The 18,679-nt window shown below is 38.8% G+C and overlaps 1 protein-coding gene, 1 long non-coding RNA gene and 2 other non-coding genes across 9 annotated transcripts in view; all 4 read right to left on the bottom strand.

Moving 5' to 3' along the window:
• Positions 1-4,704: 4,704 nt before the first annotated feature.
• LOC140551339 (uncharacterized) lies at positions 4,705-8,270 on the bottom strand. Of its 4 annotated transcripts, none has more exons than XR_011979244.1 (9): positions 8,234-8,270; positions 7,562-7,617; positions 6,960-6,984; positions 6,725-6,779; positions 6,433-6,479; positions 5,550-5,606; positions 5,250-5,300; positions 5,061-5,127; positions 4,705-4,922 (listed from the first exon to the last, which is right to left on the bottom strand). It is a non-coding gene; the product is annotated as an uncharacterized lncRNA (long non-coding RNA). The 4 variants fall into 4 exon arrangements; XR_011979247.1 differs by having other exon boundaries at positions 4,705-4,919; XR_011979248.1 differs by lacking the exon at positions 5,061-5,127.
• LOC140538162 (small nucleolar RNA SNORA8) lies at positions 6,254-6,391 on the bottom strand. The gene has a single exon (XR_011977713.1). It is a non-coding gene; the product is annotated as a small nucleolar RNA SNORA8 (small nucleolar RNA).
• LOC140538169 (small nucleolar RNA SNORA18) lies at positions 6,550-6,683 on the bottom strand. Its single transcript, XR_011977714.1, has one exon. It is a non-coding gene; the product is annotated as a small nucleolar RNA SNORA18 (small nucleolar RNA).
• Positions 8,271-14,396: 6,126 nt separating the features above from the next.
• The window catches only part of doc2b (double C2-like domains, beta), a 228,954-nt gene continuing 224,671 nt past the window's right edge, over positions 14,397-18,679 (bottom strand). For all 3 annotated transcript variants that reach the window (XM_072674602.1, XM_072674610.1, XM_072674618.1), the window contains one exon: positions 14,397-18,494. In XM_072674602.1, the coding sequence (XP_072530703.1) occupies positions 18,358-18,494 (137 nt within the window). In that variant the 3' untranslated portion in view covers positions 14,397-18,357. The remainder of the gene's footprint in view (positions 18,495-18,679) is intronic.

Raw genomic sequence — 18,679 nt, 5'->3', positions numbered from 1 at the left:
TTTTTTTAGAGAAGGCAAAATATAGGGTAGCCAATTAGAACCGAAGTAATTTACATTTATTTATTAGGCAAACATCCTGCTAAACTCTAAGGGACAAAGAGAGGTTGGTCATATACAAATTAACATAACCAATTTGGTCAATAAATTATCACAAAGGAAGAAATTTATATGGAATACTATATGGACTTAATTAAATACTTATGTTTTCATGAACATCCATATGTAATATTTTAATTTAATGCATTATGGTCCTTTTCTGTTTAAGTGTGTGCTTAAAGGGAGGGCTGTAAAACTGTGATGATACTTATTTAATGTTTCAGCAAACATTTGAATTAAGTCAGTTTATCATTAATCCTAAATAATACAATTCTACACAGAACTTACAAAGGACTAATAAAGGCCATGAGCCCCCAGCATTACCTGTTTACGAGCTGCTGCTGCTGTTGTACTACTCGCATTACAAGTTTCAAACATAACGTCACCTATTTTATTTATTTTTCTAACTACTAAGCAAGTGTATAAAATGTGCTATACACATAAATTTGCCTGGCTTTGCCTTGTGATGATAAAAAACAAATGAAACTTTTATATCATATAGATTTAGTCCTGCACATTCACGTTCAGGGTTATAAGGAGTGTTTCAGCCGGGCTGTTTTTTTAGAGAAGGCAAAATATAGGGTAGCCAATTAGAACCGAAGTAATTTACATTTATTTATTAGGCAAACATCCTGCTAAACTCTAAGGGACAAAGAGAGGTTGGTCATATACAAATTAACATAACCAATTTGGTCAATAAATTATCACAAAGGAAGAAATTTATATGGAATACTATATGGACTCAATTAAATACTTATGTTTTCATGAACATCCATATGTAATATTTTAATTTAATGCATTATGGTCCTTTTCTGTTTAAGTGTGTGCTTAAAGGGAGGGCTGTAAAACTGTGATGATACTTATTTAATGTTTCAGCAAACATTTGAATTAAGTCAGTTTATCATTAATCCTAAATAATACAATTCTACACAGAACTTACAAAGGACTAATAAAGGCCATGAGCCCCCAGCATTACCTGTTTACGAGCTGCTGCTGCTGTTGTACTACTCGCATTACAAGTTTCAAACATAACGTCACCTTCTTTAAAAAGTACCCAGCAGCTTAATAATTCACAAAGTAATGTCAGACTGGTAATCAGGGCCTTTGCCACACTGAGCCATAAAAAAAGCGTTCTTTGTATGCAGCAGCGATAAGACCCTGGGGCCACTCTGATCTCTCAGAGGAACTAAATCAAGCATTGTTCAGTTCAAAGGCCAGCCATCCGTTTAGATGTTCTCTCCCGCAAAACAGTATCATCAACACCACCTCAGCTGATGAGATTTCAGGCTTCTGCCTTAAACAAAACCCCACGCATGTTCAAAGAGGGTACATAATAGACGGCAAGTGGTTGATGCTATTTAGACCCGTCAGCTTGGCAATGTCGTAATAACGTGAAGCTTTAAGATCACATATGTTTTCAGTATGGGTGGTTATCTTTCAGAATTTATTTAGAGCAGCTCCATAAATAGATTAGAGACGAGTGGGCGCCTTGCCCCGATAAGCCCAAAGGTTCAGAGAAAAGCAGCTATCGTTTGTCTTCAAGACAGTTCAGCTGTTCAAGAGGGGAGAAAAAACATGTTCTGCACCTCAGCAGTGATTCAGCTGAGTTGAATTACAATCTGCATAAAATGTGGCCTCACCAGCTTTCCAGGATCCTAAGAAAGCATCAAGAAGATTGATGTATATTACTGTCCAGCAATACAGAGGAGGTTAAGCAACACTGGGTATTGCTGCCCAACAATAAGGCACACCTCTGAAAGTTGCCAGAAATTAGTAGACTATAGAAGAAGCACTCTTAGCTCTATATGTTTGAATTATTTGTGTTATTATTATAAATGGGAAAGATTAAATTCTAAAATCATATTGGATGAGCTTTGTTTGTGCTTGTAAAATACTTAATATTAGCACATGTGTGCAAAATAGAAGCATTTTCACAAGTGGTCACAATGTTTTAATTACAAATGCTATTATTAGTGTAGCAATAATAAAATTTAAATAAAATGTGAACTAAAAGTAGACATTTTTAATGGAATTTTATTGTTTCAGAATATTTTTAGTTTTAGTATTTATGTAGTAAGGGCCCAGATTCTAAATTGTTCTTGTTTTTTATTTTAATTATTAAATTTCATGGCATTTGTGTGGTTATATGTAGAAATATTTTATGTTAGTGTCTTTTTTTTTTTTAACCTAATGTTATTGTTTTATACTGACATATGTAAATAACCTCTGCTCTAGTTGGTTGTCCTGAACTAGGCCTCATTCAAAAAGCAGTCCAGGCTGAAACACACCTTATAACTTCACCAACAAAAGGGTCAGGAGAAAGTGCTGTAGGTGGAGAAGGTGGATGTAAATACATTGGTTGACACAGCCTTTAGAAAACACTGCACTGTTCATTAAATAATATTTAACTGTAATAGACACCATAGCTTACTATTAACAAACTACACCGCTTTATTGTCCAATCAGTAAGAATGACTTTGAACATTTAGTCATTTCTGTTGTCCCCATTGTGTCTAACACCCGTTAACCATGGTCGAATTACTGTACACACAGTAACAGCTTAGCTGTTGATTTAAACATACAAAAATAAGACACCATGCAGTTCACAGACGGGCCCAAACTGCCTATTCTTGGCCAGAAAACAGACTTTAACCAATGTTTGCTCCTTCAGTTAACGAGCGTGAACCACAGCCATTTCATCTCTCCCTTCATCAGCAACATTTCCTGAAATCACATCGTCGGGGAGCTGAAGAGAACACAAATCAGCAGACTGTAAAACCCGAGACCTTTCACTTGAGATTATATTGGCAGGACAACTCGAGCGTGAAAGCAAGAGCTAAGTATGGCCCTGCAGTATTCTTTGTCTTATGTGTGAAGAAATGTTCGCACGTTGACTGTGGACAGAAAGGCTAGTTGTAAAATGTACTGGCCACACTTAAAGGCCAGTTGATTTAGGAGATTCACATGTTTTAGATTTAAACTATAGAAAAAATAGTAAAAGTAAAAAATAGTAAAATAGACCACATTTAAGGTTTTACACTGCACACCAACTAGGGGTGGGCACATGGCATGTGTTGTGGTAAGTTGTGTAAGGGTATGGGTACTATATTACATCATGAGTATTATTTAAACACTGCATTTATCAAAGACAGGCCATGTATAAGAACACAGATTATTAAAAGAATGTGAACAACCTGATTATGACTCTTCTTTTCATTTTAATACTCTATTTATATCAACTGCATTTTTAAATAGTTTAGTTATGCAAATAGTTGTCATACCTAGGACCACAGCACACCAGTGCTATGTCACAGTATTGCATATATATAACAACATGCATATTTACCTGAACAGCAAAACAATGTTATATATATATATATATATATATATATATATATAGTTTTGCTGTTCAGGTAAATATGAATGTTTTTATTACTGTAAAGGGCTTATAGCCTACATTTGTATTGCATTTTTAAATTAGACATAGTCCTAATTCATTTTCACATTACCATTTTTCAATCACTCTTTATCCCTTAGGCTGTTACTGTGTCTTTAATGCAGATGTATGCAAACAACCTCTGTTGTCTCATAGGCTGTCTGGACTAAAACTCCTTTTAACTTCAGTCCTAAGGGAAAGAGCCCAACTCCTGTGGGCTGAATAAATAGATAAACACTATATGGGCAAAGGTATGGTACTGCAATAGGATTGCACTGTTGAAAAGCGGAAACTTTTGGGAACCTGTGTCAGATGAGGGCTAAGAAGCTTAATGCAGAAAAGTCTCCAGCACTCTTCTGACTTGCTGTTAGAGCTGCAAAAGGGGACCAACTCCATATCAGTACCTATGGATTTAGAAAGGGGTGTCCCAATACTTTTGCCCATAGCATATGAACAGCAACATTGTGATGCCCCTTTTGCTATTTCACTTACCAGTGTCTCTGAATCTGAATGCAAAAAAAATACCTGCTTCATTTAGAGGAAAAAAAACAAAACCAAAAACACACCGGTCTGGGCTAAAGTAGATTTGAACATTCTGTAACGGGAACATTTAAATGGCACTTGGGAGCCAAACAAATACAGGCTTTGAGGAGAAAGGGTGTGCTGTGCTCTCTGAAGAGAATCCTTTAATCTGTGTCCCATGACCCAATGTGGAACTCTGAGAGCCAAGTCCATGAGGAGCAGCGAAATATTTAAAGCTCAGCTGCAAGCTGAAGGCTGCTCAGGTGCTGCTACACAAAGATACCTCTTCTAGGCAGCAAATGTTAACCCAATTGCACTAAAGCACCGACCCTGCCCAGGGGTTGTTGCTGGTTGTAGCAAGGTAGGCTATATCACCAGGGATATATACACAGACTTAAAGTAGGCAAGCAAATTAATTCTTTGCAGAGAGGGGTACCCAGTTAAAAGCAGCAGTAATTTGCACCTAGCAGTCATAAACAGGGCCAATATTCACTATATAATTCACAAGCAAACCTAGACAGGTTTAAAAATATGTTCCAGCTAAGTATTATTTATATATGAAAAACCTTTGGCAACCATTTAGCCATACACCTTAAAACTCTCAGGCATTGTAATTACTCCATATAACATTACAGCATAAAGACAAGCAGTGCATTTTACAGCCACAATTTTATTATGCAGAAATTGCAATTGCACTTTTCAGAATCATACAGAAAGTCATTTAAAAAAAAAAAAAAAAAAAGTAGATCCCACAATTTTCTTGAAGGCTGGCTTGCATCATACAATATAATCAGTACAATGGCGGCTTGACAAACTTGAACACGTTGGTGCCTCCCAAGCAGCGATGATCCAGCTCCCCTGCCCTCTGCTGAAGGAAAATCTCAATTACAACAAAAAACCCACACCACAATACTTCCGTAGGCTGTAACTATACCTTTCCAACATACACCAATTAAACAAGTATCTTGGAGTTGTATTACTCTTACATGCAAAAGAAGTTACTTACAAGGCCCACATATGGCCAAAGGATGTAGTGTTGCCCTGTGGCCAGCAGGAATTTCAGTGATCAAAACCTGCATTAATGTACAGAGCACTAATATAGGATCACTGCGTTAAGGATCGCCAGTGGTAAGATGTGGCTGACCCCCTTTGAATGTGATCCAGGGGGAGAAGAAAAAAAGATTGACAGACTCACCTTCAATTCTAGATCACCACATAAAGGAAAGTCCTTACAGAGTCCACAGTCCTGAGCAACAGGAACATTTAAAAATTTACTACAATTGAATTTACTCCCACTTAGTCAAACATTTTAGACAAAGATTAAAAAGGAGAAAAGAAAAAGTGTCCCCAGTGGACCGCAACAGCAACAACTGAAGCAGCTCACTGGGTTTTAATTTTTGGTCATGTCCACAGCAAGTAAGGAACTACAACTCCCAAAAGCCTTGGTATATGACCAACCACCAATGACAATGCTAATGCATCAAGTACAGCTCACCTGTTTCTGCTTCATGATCTTTTTCTCTCTCGACAACTCCATCACCTGAAGTGGAACCTGACAATAGGTTACAAGTCAGTGCCACAAATCCATTTAACCACTCATGATGCATGATGTAAATGTGCAAGTAACAGTGTGGTATTATAGTCTGGCTTTAAGAAGGTTGGTGCATGGTTTGGCAGCCTCACATACCACAGACAGCAGGGCTGCTAATTACAGTTGTGAGGAACAGCAAACCACATTTACATGCACACCAGCAGTTTGACTAGTGTGAACAAGGCTGATGGCCAAAGCTTTGTTAATGTAAATACGAGAGTTCAACTGTCCTCTACCAAGCCCATAGTTGAGCCTAGTTTTACCTGATTAACCAATTCCATGGATGACCACTGAAAGTTACAACAGGCAAATGGATATACTTCAGTACATCATAAGGGGGGGGAGGGGGTGTCTTTTACATCAACTACTGTGGTTAAAAAAAAAAAAAAAAAAAAAAAAAAAAAAAAAAGCAAATTTACTTTAGTACAGGTCTGGGTTCAGTGCAGCTTCTTACATTATCTAAATAACTAAGTTGAGCCATTTTGCACATGTAAATGTGGTTCCTGCATCTAAACAATGCACCAATTGACAATGACTTAATACCTGAAAAGCCCAGTCAAGTAAGGCCTGGGTGATTAGGCTAATACATAGTTCATTTCACCATCAAGTACAGCTGTTTCAGCAACCACAAGGACCCAACATATGAAGGATATAAGGCCCATGAAAGCAGGTATCGAATTGCTCTTGCACTGCCATTTGAACAATCCAGTCAGATATACAACTGGATGCAGATACCATACAGTGCTGGCTCACCAAAAGAACTCAATATTTCAGAAAGAAAACTCACCAGCAATAGGGTGGTGTGCCCCCATCTGGACAGCCTAGTCACTGCATCTAGAAGAAGGAAGGAACTTGAGTGTATCGCACACAGTAGCCAAAAGTATGACCCCCACAAAAAACAAACAACTGTCCTGCAGCATTGGCCCACAGAGTTAATGGCAGTAGCACTATGGGTAAAGCTATACTACAGAATTGATTTTTGAGGCATTTCCAACGACATGACTCTACTGTGAGGGGCCAGTCGGGATAGACCTCAGTAGTGTCACTCATTTAAGTGAATAAATGTACAGATTACTCACCATTACGGGAGAAGACTGAAGCAGAGGTAATCCCTCCTCATAACAGGCCTACATTCTGCAGATAAATAGCAGAAAAAGCATAAGCAAACTGCAAAATTCAATTAACACACCTGAAATAGACAATGGAGTTTGTTCAGAAAGGCAATTTCTTTCATGGTCATAAGTGCAGTTGAACATAAAAAGCCAATCATCATCATTACTGAGCAATACTGATTCATTAGAAACGGAGTCTTACCTGATGCCTGGCAGCTGCACAAAACCTGGAAAGACAGTTCAACAGTGACTAAGGGGGTTCATCTCCACAACAATAAAAAGATGAGACCCTGATAACTGTCCATTCTCATTAGTAACACCGTTGTTGTGCAAGCACAGCGGTGAGTTGCAAAAGAACAGAGTTGTAGTCTTTGCACCGTGCTAGTTCCTAAGCCCACTAGTTCTAGGCCGTGACTAGGACTGTGCATGAGTCACTGCAAAGTGAGGAAGATTAAGACACACTTGAAAATTTGAAGTCATTTTTAGATCATGGGAAGCTACTGCCAGAAACAACTTAATCATGACAGTTGGTGTTAGGATAATGGCAGGCTTTTGGTGAGAGCCCTCATTTCACTTTACTGAACAGGTCTCCTGCAGCTTCAGGGAGTTGTGGTCCCAGTGCACCTTTGGTATATTTTTTAGCATTTAAAAAATAAAATAAATAAAATATAATTTATTTATTTTTTGCATTTTGTTAAGCAAAACTATGTAACACCACTGTGTGTCGCTCCCCTACGCCCAGATTTCATTCGACTCCTCGGCGTTAGCATGAACAGCAGCGGTTATTAAAGCCAACTAACTTACCATGCTTCAGCGCCAGATACACCAGGCCCCCGGTAAAGTGAGCACCTTCAGACATCCTAAGAAGAAAGACGACTTTATCATTAAAAATATCCAAAGCGTGTTTATAACATTACAATCAACTCGGTAAAGAGATATACCAGGCCTCATTGTCACCGATGCAATTAATCGTGCAGCGATGAAAGCAAACCTGGACATAATCTGGCCACGCATTTAGTGGAATTTGCCATGGTTTATTGAAAACTCCACATATAGTATTTGCATGGCATTTAAAATAAGGAGACATGCATCTCTGCAGCTTACTACTTGCACAGGCCGCGCAGCTCACTTGCTAGCGCTAGCTACGCTTACAGGCAGCACATTGCTATAATATATATACACACGATATGAAAATCCAGCCCAAATATCTCAAATACAGCATCAAACAAGTCCCACGCTATACAAGACAAGAACCCCGTCGTGCATTAGGGTAGAATAATAATAAAACTAACACTAACGTTACCCTAACCACGTGGCCGCGCGTGCCCAATCTGCAAGTTACTGAATTACAGCTGCTACTCCATTACTTCTTAAAAAAGAAAGTCCACTTCTTAGTACAGCATGAATCTATTACAGTATAACTAACATTAAAATACACCCCGTCCAGACACAACAAATCTCTGAAGGTTCACGTACCTCTCCCCTGATCACCCATGGCAGAATGAGAGCGCGCTAACATCATCGCACGAGCTATGAGTCGCATTCGACGACTCATCCGACCAATCAGAAACCGAGTATCAGCTTCAAGAGGAAACACGTATGCCGATTTTCATAATAACAAAAGATACCAATTTATAAATAATGTTAATTATAAATAGCATACCAGTGTACAACAGCCAGAGTATTAAATTCAAGTAAATATCATAAGCAATTTCTATTTTAGTTGTGTTTGTTTTTAAAGTGTCGTACTTTTCATATCAGGGAGGAAATGGATAGGCTACCATTTTTATATAAATAATATTTCACATTGTGATTAAACATTGTACAAGAATCCACTTTCAACAGCCATCCTCGGAGTAAATTTAAACACCGGAAACACCCATTGCAATTAACCTACATGCCCAGTTTCTTCAAATCTATCCGAAAAGCCTGTTACTGTTCAGCACTGGTAACCCATAAGAAAAGAGAGTGGTCAGGATGTACAAGGCATATGGCAAAGTGTACACCATAACATGCAGTGTTTATCTAATTGAATGTTCCAAATAACTTATTAACAGTAAATATTATATATATTTCCATGTTTGTTCCCCCAAACGGACTACAACATCTGTCGCACTGATGACGTTCACATTACAAATGCCACGAAGCGGCGCCAGCAAACATTGGGACTTGTAGTTCAATTGTTTCTTCAACGTCATATGCCTGAAAGAAATACCGCTTAATTAATGGTAAACGAGCCCGGTTTGCTGTAGATACATTTTTAAATAAATATTCCTGGATCCGCTAGATTACAAGGTCATTAACGAGTTGAAATAATTGCTAATAATTGACTAACACTGCGGCACCTTGAATTGACATCATAAACTGGCACCTTGACCAAAATACCCAAATATGAAATGTGTTTATTTAAAATATTTTTATTGTAGCTAATTCTATCTGGTTATTTTTATTCCATTTTCTGTATATAACATAGACTATTCCTATTTGCATGTTCGGATTTATTTGTTTATTTAATTAGTATTAGCCCAAATCATGATGACTGGACTAATAGAAATGATCTAAAAGGATAAAATGAGCCAGGGATAAAGTTATTTTCCTCCTCAGGCAGTGCTAGGTAAAGTTGCCCTTTTGCATGTTGAGCAGGAGGAGGTTGTTGGCATCTGTTGTACCGCTCTGTGAAAAATGGGTATATATTTTTCAAAAAGAAAAATTTCAGGACATGTTTACAGATTTTGGGCGGCTGTAGCCTCGTCTCTTCGTCTGGGCTGGCTGGGAACCGTCAACATGGACACGGTAATGTCAACCTATGCTAGCAAATTTGACCTAATGCTACGCATAGCTACTGCCTAATCAGCTAGCTAGTGCTGGATAACAAGAAGATACCTAGTGCTGTATGTTTTAAATGAACAGTTCTTTTATGATTCCTTAACAGAGGATACTGGAAAGAGTAAGGAAAGGTAATGTTAAAGTAGAAATGTTATCATTGTTTAATGGTAGAATAAAAATATTAGCATTAGCTAACTTACTGAACCAGCTAAGTTACAAGCAGACAGGCTTATTTCACATCCACTTGGGCTGGATTAGCTTCATCAGAGGGGTCCAATAGTGTAATATAAGTACTGTATAATTTCCCAGCATTATCCCATATAGCCCAGACTGAAACATTTTAGACAGGGTGTTTTATATCAGTTAAGACTGAAACTTAACGAGATCAGACAAACAAACAACATAAACACAGTAATAAAATAAAATGAAAAATAAAAAACAAAAACAGTATGCAAAGGACACAGGGGAGCACACAGGGCTGCATGGTGTACACCTTTGCTCTTATTTTATGATTGAATAAATATTCAGATTGAAGAATTCTCTACACCACCTTGAAACTTGAAAAAAGTGCCCTGTTTTTCTGTTAATTTAGCCACTTCCCTGCTCTCCAAAATCTGTCACAGACGGACTGCTGGCGTTTTAGAGACACATTTTAAAAAAGACGTTCGTATTTCCTTCAGACTTGTGGGTTGTGGGTTCGATTCCCGGGCTCGGCAAGCTGCCACTGTTGGGCCCTTGAGCAAGGCCCTTTACCCTCTTTGCTCCCCGAGTGCTGAAGTTGGCTGCCCACCGCTCTGGGTGTGTGTACTCACTGCCCCTAGTTCACTAGTGTGTGTGTGTGTGTGTGTGTTCACTACCACAGATGGGTTAAATGCGGAGGACACATTTCGCTGTACAGTGACAAATACGTACACCTTTACCTTTAGACAGAAAAGTAGTTTTATTTTAATTTTATTTTCATCATCACTCTTATTAGGCCATCATGAAAAGTGTTGTAGAGCAGTGGTTTTCAGTCCGGTTAGTGTGGAAGCTGCATTAGTGTGTATTTATTTTATTTATTTAAAGTTTACCCCCAGCAAAGTCATGCACAAGCAGTACATTGAGTGTCCATAGAAGCGACCATGGAAGCAATGCATGGTTGCTTCATGTGCAGACTCTGGTGAGTGTGAACATGCTTGAAGCATGTGCCTGGGTAAAAGGCCAGTGCTGTATGTCACTACAGTCGTGTAAACAACACAACCCCCTTTGTCTGTAATGACCGTTCTCTCAGTGACACAAACACTGACTCTAATACCAATAGTAAGAGAGATCAGAGAAAAGAGCAGCCGACTGATCCTGGACCAGTTTCCTAGAAATGTTGTAGTGTTAAGAAATCTAAAGTTATCTTTAATGACAGAGAGAATGTTTAATGTAATTCTCTACTATTTGACAACACTCTGCCTATATGTGCATTTGGGAAACCCAGCCTTATTGTATACTGTTGTAATGAAACATATATAATAGCACTGAAATGTAGTAATGTGTTCACAGTTGCATTTAATAGATATTTATTTGAGTGTTAGTTATGGAGAAGATTAGCATTTACAAAGCTTTTACTGTGGAGCGTCTAAACTATTATGCAAATGTTTTAGGCAGAATTATTTTTTGAATAACTGTTTAAAATGATTAAGTGCTTGAAAGCTTAAAAGCGCATGTTGGTGAATACGTTGTTGGTCAGACACGCCATTGATACGTTGGTTCTTGACTTTTCTGTGATGTTTAATTATTGCCACTGTCACACAAAACCCTACAAAATAGCAGATTTACAGAAGAATTTTTTTTACAGCATTCATTGTCATTGTGTGTCATTTTACAGAATTCATTTTTTTTCCCAGGAGATGAGAGTGTGCAGAGAGGCCCTCTTTCCCCTGCTGCTAAATAACGCTGCTTTGCAGGACAATACTGATGAGCTGCGGGGACATCTACAGCATGTAATCAATTTTACATGGCTTTATGTCTTAAAACTGTTTATAAACAGTTTTAAAAGAAAAGTGCTCATATTCTGTATTATTTTCCACTTAGTCCACTTGTAACCTTTGTGTGGGTTTATGCTCAGAAAAAGTGGATCGTTGTTCAGCTTCTCCTTATCTCTGAACAGGCCTGTAGGTTGCACTGTGCCTTTAGGACTGACTGTTCTATTCTGATTGCCTGTGCCTCATTCAGACATCTCACCGTTCCTCAGTTTAGTCTGTGCTAATTCCTACCCACTCTCTAGGTCTGTTTTGGGCCACTGATCACTCTCCTGTTAATAAAGCCATTGTTCAGACAGTTGTGCCTCTCAGATGCTTTAATTAAATTGGTTAATACATTTCCACAGCCCTTTAACTAACTCCTGTCCTGTCCTTGTCCCAGGGTGCGGACATCTCAGTTGGCGATGGGCGTGGCAGGACTCCTCTACATGTGGCAGCAGGAGAGGGGAATATATCTGTGGTGAAATTCCTGCTGGATGTGGGAGCAGATGTCAACAAAGTGGATGCTGCAAGACAAACCCCACTTCGAGATGCCATTAGGAGCAAGTATGCAACAAACGTAGCCTCATAAATCTCTAACTCTATAACTGCTGCTGTTTGGTCATGTTACAAATTAACCAATAGGAACTGCACTATATGTCTGAAGGTTTGTGGACACCCCTTCTAATGAACACTCAGCTACTTGTAAGTTGCACCCATTGCTTACTCACACAGCTCAGCTAGTCCCTGTAGAGAATTATTGGCAATAGAATAGGACTCTCTGGAGCGGATAAACATGAACCTATTGGCACCATGCCTAATGCCAGAATTTCCCCCAGCATTGAGCTATGGAGCAGTGGAACTGTTTTTTGTGGGATGACTTGGCTGATCTCACTTACGCTCTTGTTGCTGAATGCAATCAAATCTTCACAGCAATTCTCTAAAATCTAGTAGAATACAGTTGATTTAGCAAGAAACAGTGAATGTGCAGGTGTCCTAATACCTTTGTCCATTTGGTGTACTTGTGTACATGGGTTCGCTAATCAAATGCATGTGTAGTTGTGTAGTTGTCTGACTAAAGCTTTTCAAATGTACAGGAATATGGATGTGGTGAGATGTTTGGTGTCCAAAGGGGCTTACTTGATGATGACCTCAGAGGAACTTGGGGCACAGATGTGCTGGTGAGCTGGATGTGATGTTACCTTGTACAGAGTTATCTTATGGCTTGTCATAAGTGCACAGTTTTAGTCATCTGAGAAAATATGCAAAGCTGTGTTTCTGACCAGTATTTACCATTTTAAGAATATTTTTTGAGGTACTCCATTAGTTCATCTACACATAGTTAATCTAATTAGACCCTCATTATAAGAAAATCAGGTGAGCTGCTGGTGAAACTGAACAAATCCGTACAGTGACTGGAGTTTACAGAGAAGTCAGCCACCAAACCTGTGTTGTTAAACCAACACTGTCATATTTCTTAGCATATAACACTGCAGTTCAGGCCTTTGAGATGTGTTCCAGTAAGACTGTGATGTTTAATCAGTCTCACGTACATGGGGGACGCTGAAGAGATGTTGCTGTGGAAAACGGCTGGTGTCAGCTTTAACGTTGCTGACGATATTGGACGAACCCCTTTACATGTGGTAAGTCATTATTGTCCTGTAGATAAATCCACTGAGCCTTCCAAAAATAAGAAAGATGTGTTGAGTTCCATAAAACATTCATTAAAATATGCTTTACTGCTCAACAGGCAGCAAGCTCCAATCAGCCAGAGATGGTCAAGTTCTGCATCCGGAATGGATCAGATCTGGAGGTGAGCTGACAACGTATCTAAAGGACAAGCTTGAGAAAAACATAAACATAAGCTTTCCCCAAACATAGCCTGCTATCTGTGCAAATTGTGTCCTTAAACGTGTATAAAATGGAGAAACGTAAATGTAAATGAAAGCATACATTAAAAACAGTAACAGTGCATCACAGAATGTCAGAGCTGGCCAGAAGTGAACTAAAGGAAACAGGCTTGGGGCCGGAAGGTCGCTGGTTAGATTCCCAGAACTGGCATCCATGGCTGAGTTGCCCTTGGGCCAGGCACCTAACCTCCAATTGCCCCCCGGGTGTGTGTTCTCATGGTGTGGATAGATGGGTTAGAGTCCACTGTAGTCTGATAACGTAATGCTAACTTCAGACAACATAACAACTACACACAGGTGTGTGTGTGATGATTTAGGCACAGATTTTGCTGAAGCAGAAGCTTCTCATTGCTATATTGTCCCTAAAGCTCCAGAAGCAAATACTGAACATTAAACATGTCTCGGCTGATTAACTGTTTTTGGGAAAAATTGTGAACATTATACCCCCAACTATTTTCTTAATAGTGTTTTTTACATTAACACTTCAGGTGAGAGACATGTACAACAACAAGCCTGTGGACGATGCAAAACGGCTTGGTTATAAAGACATAGAGGAGATATTGACAAAAGAAGCCAAGCAGCAGTGCCAGACAGAGGCATCCACAAGTACGATGGAGGGATAAAAGCAGAGGACAACCTGAAGAGGTAATTACTTTTGTCATGGGCTCGTCCACATGATGCAGAATGTGATACAAAACTGTAATCTTTCATAAATTGTTGTTTATTTTGCTTCCCTGAAGTGTTTTATCAGTAGAGACTGTAGAGTTTTGTACAAGAGCTCTTTCCTTAAGAATGGATTGAAGTAAAAAAAAAAAATGAGGGTTTGTTCTACATGTTAAAACATCTTCCAGTGTTACAGCAGTTGTAGCAATTAGCTCTGACCCCGAAGTTTCAGAAAAGAAATAAAGACGTTGGGTTTTCTGTTGGTTCTCTACTTTATTAGACATGGGTTTCCAGTTCAGAACATATATAAATAGCACATCATCCACCCGAGTAAAAAACACACTTGAGATAATACTTGAACATCTTCAAAAGAGACATAAAGGAAACAACAGATTCTGCTCTCTGAATGTGTTTTTGTCAGATCGTGATTTTCATTCAAATTTAAAGTTAAGTGTATTATGTACGATGCATTGGATCATGATGTGTTCAGGTTGCCACATGGTGATTGACATTCTTACTGTGAAGCCAAATGTAAGTCTTTGTACTTGTGTTCATACTGGTGGTGTGGGATGTCCCTCCACAAATAGAGCTGATCAGAGTTTGCCCTTAGTTTAATGTGGAATGTCACTAAAAAAAGCAGAAAGCAGAATCTGTAGTTTCATTGTTGGAGCATCCTCAACCTTTGCACCCCAGCCACCACCAGCACGGTCACACAGTGTAAAGGACACATCAGTAATGTGTCATCGAGTGGCATATTCAGAGTGATACAATATTCCGACGGTAGAACACGGACAGGAATATAAATGTGCCAAATGTTGTCATATATATTTTTTGAACACGTTTCCATATTAAAAGCTAATATCCATCTAGGAATCTTTGTAAAGTGAGCGGTGCAAAAAACACACTGTTACAAAAGAAAAGGCACGATAATTCGGCCATTCGGTGCAAGAGTTAAGGTGAACCAGGAGTAGGAATATATCCGAGAACCACTAGAATGCAAACAATTGCCTGAGTCTTAAAAAAAAGAGGAACAGAACAAGACAGAGAATTTTTGTCTTTTTTCTCATAACATGCAATCACATCTCCGGTCAATAGAGCAATGCGAGAGCGTTCATAGGTACAAAAACGTCCAAGAAGAAAAAGCCTTGACATTCTTGTAGCATTCAGAGTGATTTCGTTTTACAGAAGAGAACAGCAGTATCAAACATTAAGCAAAGTCAATTGATTGACATTAAGCAAAGTCAGTTTAATGACAGTTTAATAACATTGCATGCAATTTCTTTTTTTTATGCCATAGAGGTTTGAGTACAAAGGCAAACAGATTACAAAAGATGTCACAAGTCTGGCTGTTGCACTGAGTGCTTTGAAAGAGAGAAAGTTTGCCTTTCCAAGCAAGGTTTGAAGTACTAAGACCTCAGCTTCACATACCTGGACCATGTAATTAGAGTTCTTCTACAAACTACTGGAAAGTGGACATTCACTGTCCGTATTCAATGCTAGCTCACGTAACGCTTTAAAACATACTACACGAAAATAGAAATATCAGCCTAAAAAATGTACACTGAAATAAATATTGATTAAAGGTTCAGTAGTAAAACTAATAAAACCCACACAATTCATGCTGAGCGTGTTACAGATGAATATGGTTGTATTTATATTGTAGCAGATCAGTTTCATCAAAAATATAGGGAACTAAAATCTGTTGGCTAAAAAAGAGAAAATAATCCAGAATCTGAATGATCGTATTGATAGTGGAAAGTATGTGCTCCATGAGTCGTTTGCTTGTTAAATTATCCTTGCACATGGTGTCATAGGGTGGCATCAATCATATCTGCAATACTTTCCTATCTGCAAGTTATATGCAGTACTTTGTCAGAGACCATCCATTATTTATTTCATTTCCAGTCAAAGCGGTAATTAAGTACATGTTGTTTATGTATCAGCATCAGGAAAACAGCAGAAAGCATACATTCAACAGAAAAAACTAAACTAAATATAACATCTGATGTTTCAGATTTAGCGTGTTCAGCCTTCTTCTATGAAGACTCTGCAGGGAGACTTCTAAAGTTCAATTTAGAAGTCCAGGTCATCTAAAACATATTAAATTATGTAGAGACTTCTGGACTGTGGGGTGGTCAGCAGTTAGATTTAATAAAATGTTGCCCGTTTCTTTTTTTATTTTCAGTAAAAGCTCCTTAATCAGCTCCACCACCTTTCAGCGTAATTTTCTCTCTCTCTCAAACATGAAAGCTTCAGGTACTGTTTAGCTGATGATGGCGGTTATTATTTTACCCTAACTGGATCTAATCTCATCTCATTGCCTAAAAGGAAGAAATTCATGCTTGTTTTGATGGGAAATTAAATAAATGTGCTCGCTGACTTTTGCACAGTACAGTCTTGTGCAAAAGTTTGTGAACCCATGGCCTCTGTAGATAATCATACATTTATTGTATTTAATTAAATCTCAATGCACAATTACACTGATATTCCTAACAAAAAATCAGTGTAGTATGTGTAAACGGTTGGATGCTGCAAATCAGACCTGAATCATTTCACCAATTATAAATAAGAACTTTATCTCCTGCAAGAAACTGTCTAAAAATCTGATAACAAAAGTGCTCACAATGCAGAGGAAGGCTACAAGAAGAAAGGCTGAATGTTATTAAGAAGTGGTAGTTGCTACCGAAATACTGTGGTAAGGTTAAGATAAGACTTGGAAGATCAAAAACAACTGCCTGTATCATGGTATCAAGACATTATCAAAACCCTTATATGACAAATATGAGTTTTGACAAGACAGAGATGAGTTTTTGGAAACATGCTGTGGACTTGTGAAGTCAAAATTGGCCACCATTACAGGTGTGTTTGGAGAAACAAAAATACATGCATTTCATGACAAGAACACCTTGCCAAATGTAATGCATGGAAGTGGATCATGCTTCGGGATTGTGTTGCATCCAGTGGCACTGGCAATACTGTACAAGAGGGAAGAATGGATTCCACAAACCATCAGCAAAACGTGCGTGCAAATGTCAAAAATCAGTTAAAAGGCTGGAGCTGAACAGAGGATGGCTTCTGAAGCTTTCGGAGATGCCCTCACGCTCACCTGAACTAAATATTACGGACAATTGGTGGATAGATCTTAAACCAAATGTTCAGCAGGATGACCCAGAGTTAAAAAGGGCCACATTTATCACATTTTTTTTCATGTTATGAAAGGAGTAACTATGTTTCATTAGCTGCAGAGGCTGTGTTCATGTACTACATCAAAAAAAAAAAGAGAGAAAAAAGTCTTTGGCCAAGGGTGCCTAAACGTTTGCATAAGACTGTAGGTAGGGCTTGTCTTCATCCATAAAGGGCTCTGACAGCATTTACACCAAGACTGTATGCTTACTGTAATACTAGGGAAAACAATGCACCAAAGCTGTATTATTTGAATAATCCTTACCTGTTGCAAAAGAAAAGGGTGGCTAAATAAAATACATTCATCAATACACACTGACACTGGGTTCTTACATGAGCACAACAAAAACACCTAAAACTACAATGCTTGGAGGATAAAATGAACCTAAAAACTCAAACCCCAATCCCCCCCCCCCTCCTTCCATCTTATTCAGAACAGCAATATCCTCACAATCATGTTGTAGCATACGTAGATATTTTTTGCCTTAGTAATTTCGAACTGAGTTTCGAACTGTATTCTAGATGTAAACAATAGATGGTTCCTTGACCAGTCCTTGATCAATTCTGATTTTTTTTTTTTCAAACGATACGTCATTTGTGATATCAACATCCAGTGACGGCTTTTTGTAAACAACATCCTTGAATACATACTAAACGTCAGAGTGAGCTGAAAGAGCAGAGAACAGTAGGTTTAACAGTATATTTAAATGTTTGAACACATGGGATCGGTTCAAAAACTGATCCTGTGCCATTGGTAAGAGCAACACCTCTCCATATTCAACAGGTCTGAATAAAACACATGCTGATCAAAGACCCTTATATAAGCCCAGAAGCCACACCACAGGATCAAACAGCAAGGTCAACACCAGGGACGGGACATACAGAGATAGAGCGTGTGCGGTAGTTTTGGTACTCATCTCCGAACTGTTAAACTTCTGGAGTGTTGAAGGTGCCGAACAAAGGCTGGGCTCAAGTGGACATTGCACAGAAAAGGGGAGAAGAGGGAGGCAGGCATCTGGCTCGGCAGCCTTCAGTCATTGAAGCCTGAACCAGGGAGTTCATTGGTAAGCGTGTGCCAGCGCTCGATTTTCTTGTCTTTGTTTTTCAGACAGTCGAACCAGTGTTTCAGACGCTCTCCGTTAGCGTTGATGCCAAGAGATACTCCACCTGGGCGAAGGACAGAGAAAGCACATTAAAACGTTAACGTGAGTCACTGAACAAGACAGAGGCGAATTTGCCGCACAGCAGGAAACAAAAATGAACAGTATCTGTTTCACAATGCTGCAGCTAAGCACTACCTCACACACATAAGATACTCAAATATATAGCACATGGCAAAGCCTGTGCTACTT

The sequence above is a fragment of the Salminus brasiliensis genome, chromosome 1 (assembly GCF_030463535.1).
Source record: "Salminus brasiliensis chromosome 1, fSalBra1.hap2, whole genome shotgun sequence".
NCBI lineage: Eukaryota > Metazoa > Chordata > Actinopteri > Characiformes > Bryconidae > Salminus > Salminus brasiliensis.
Note: the sequence above shows the minus strand (reverse complement) of the source record. Positions and strands in the feature narration are given on the sequence as shown.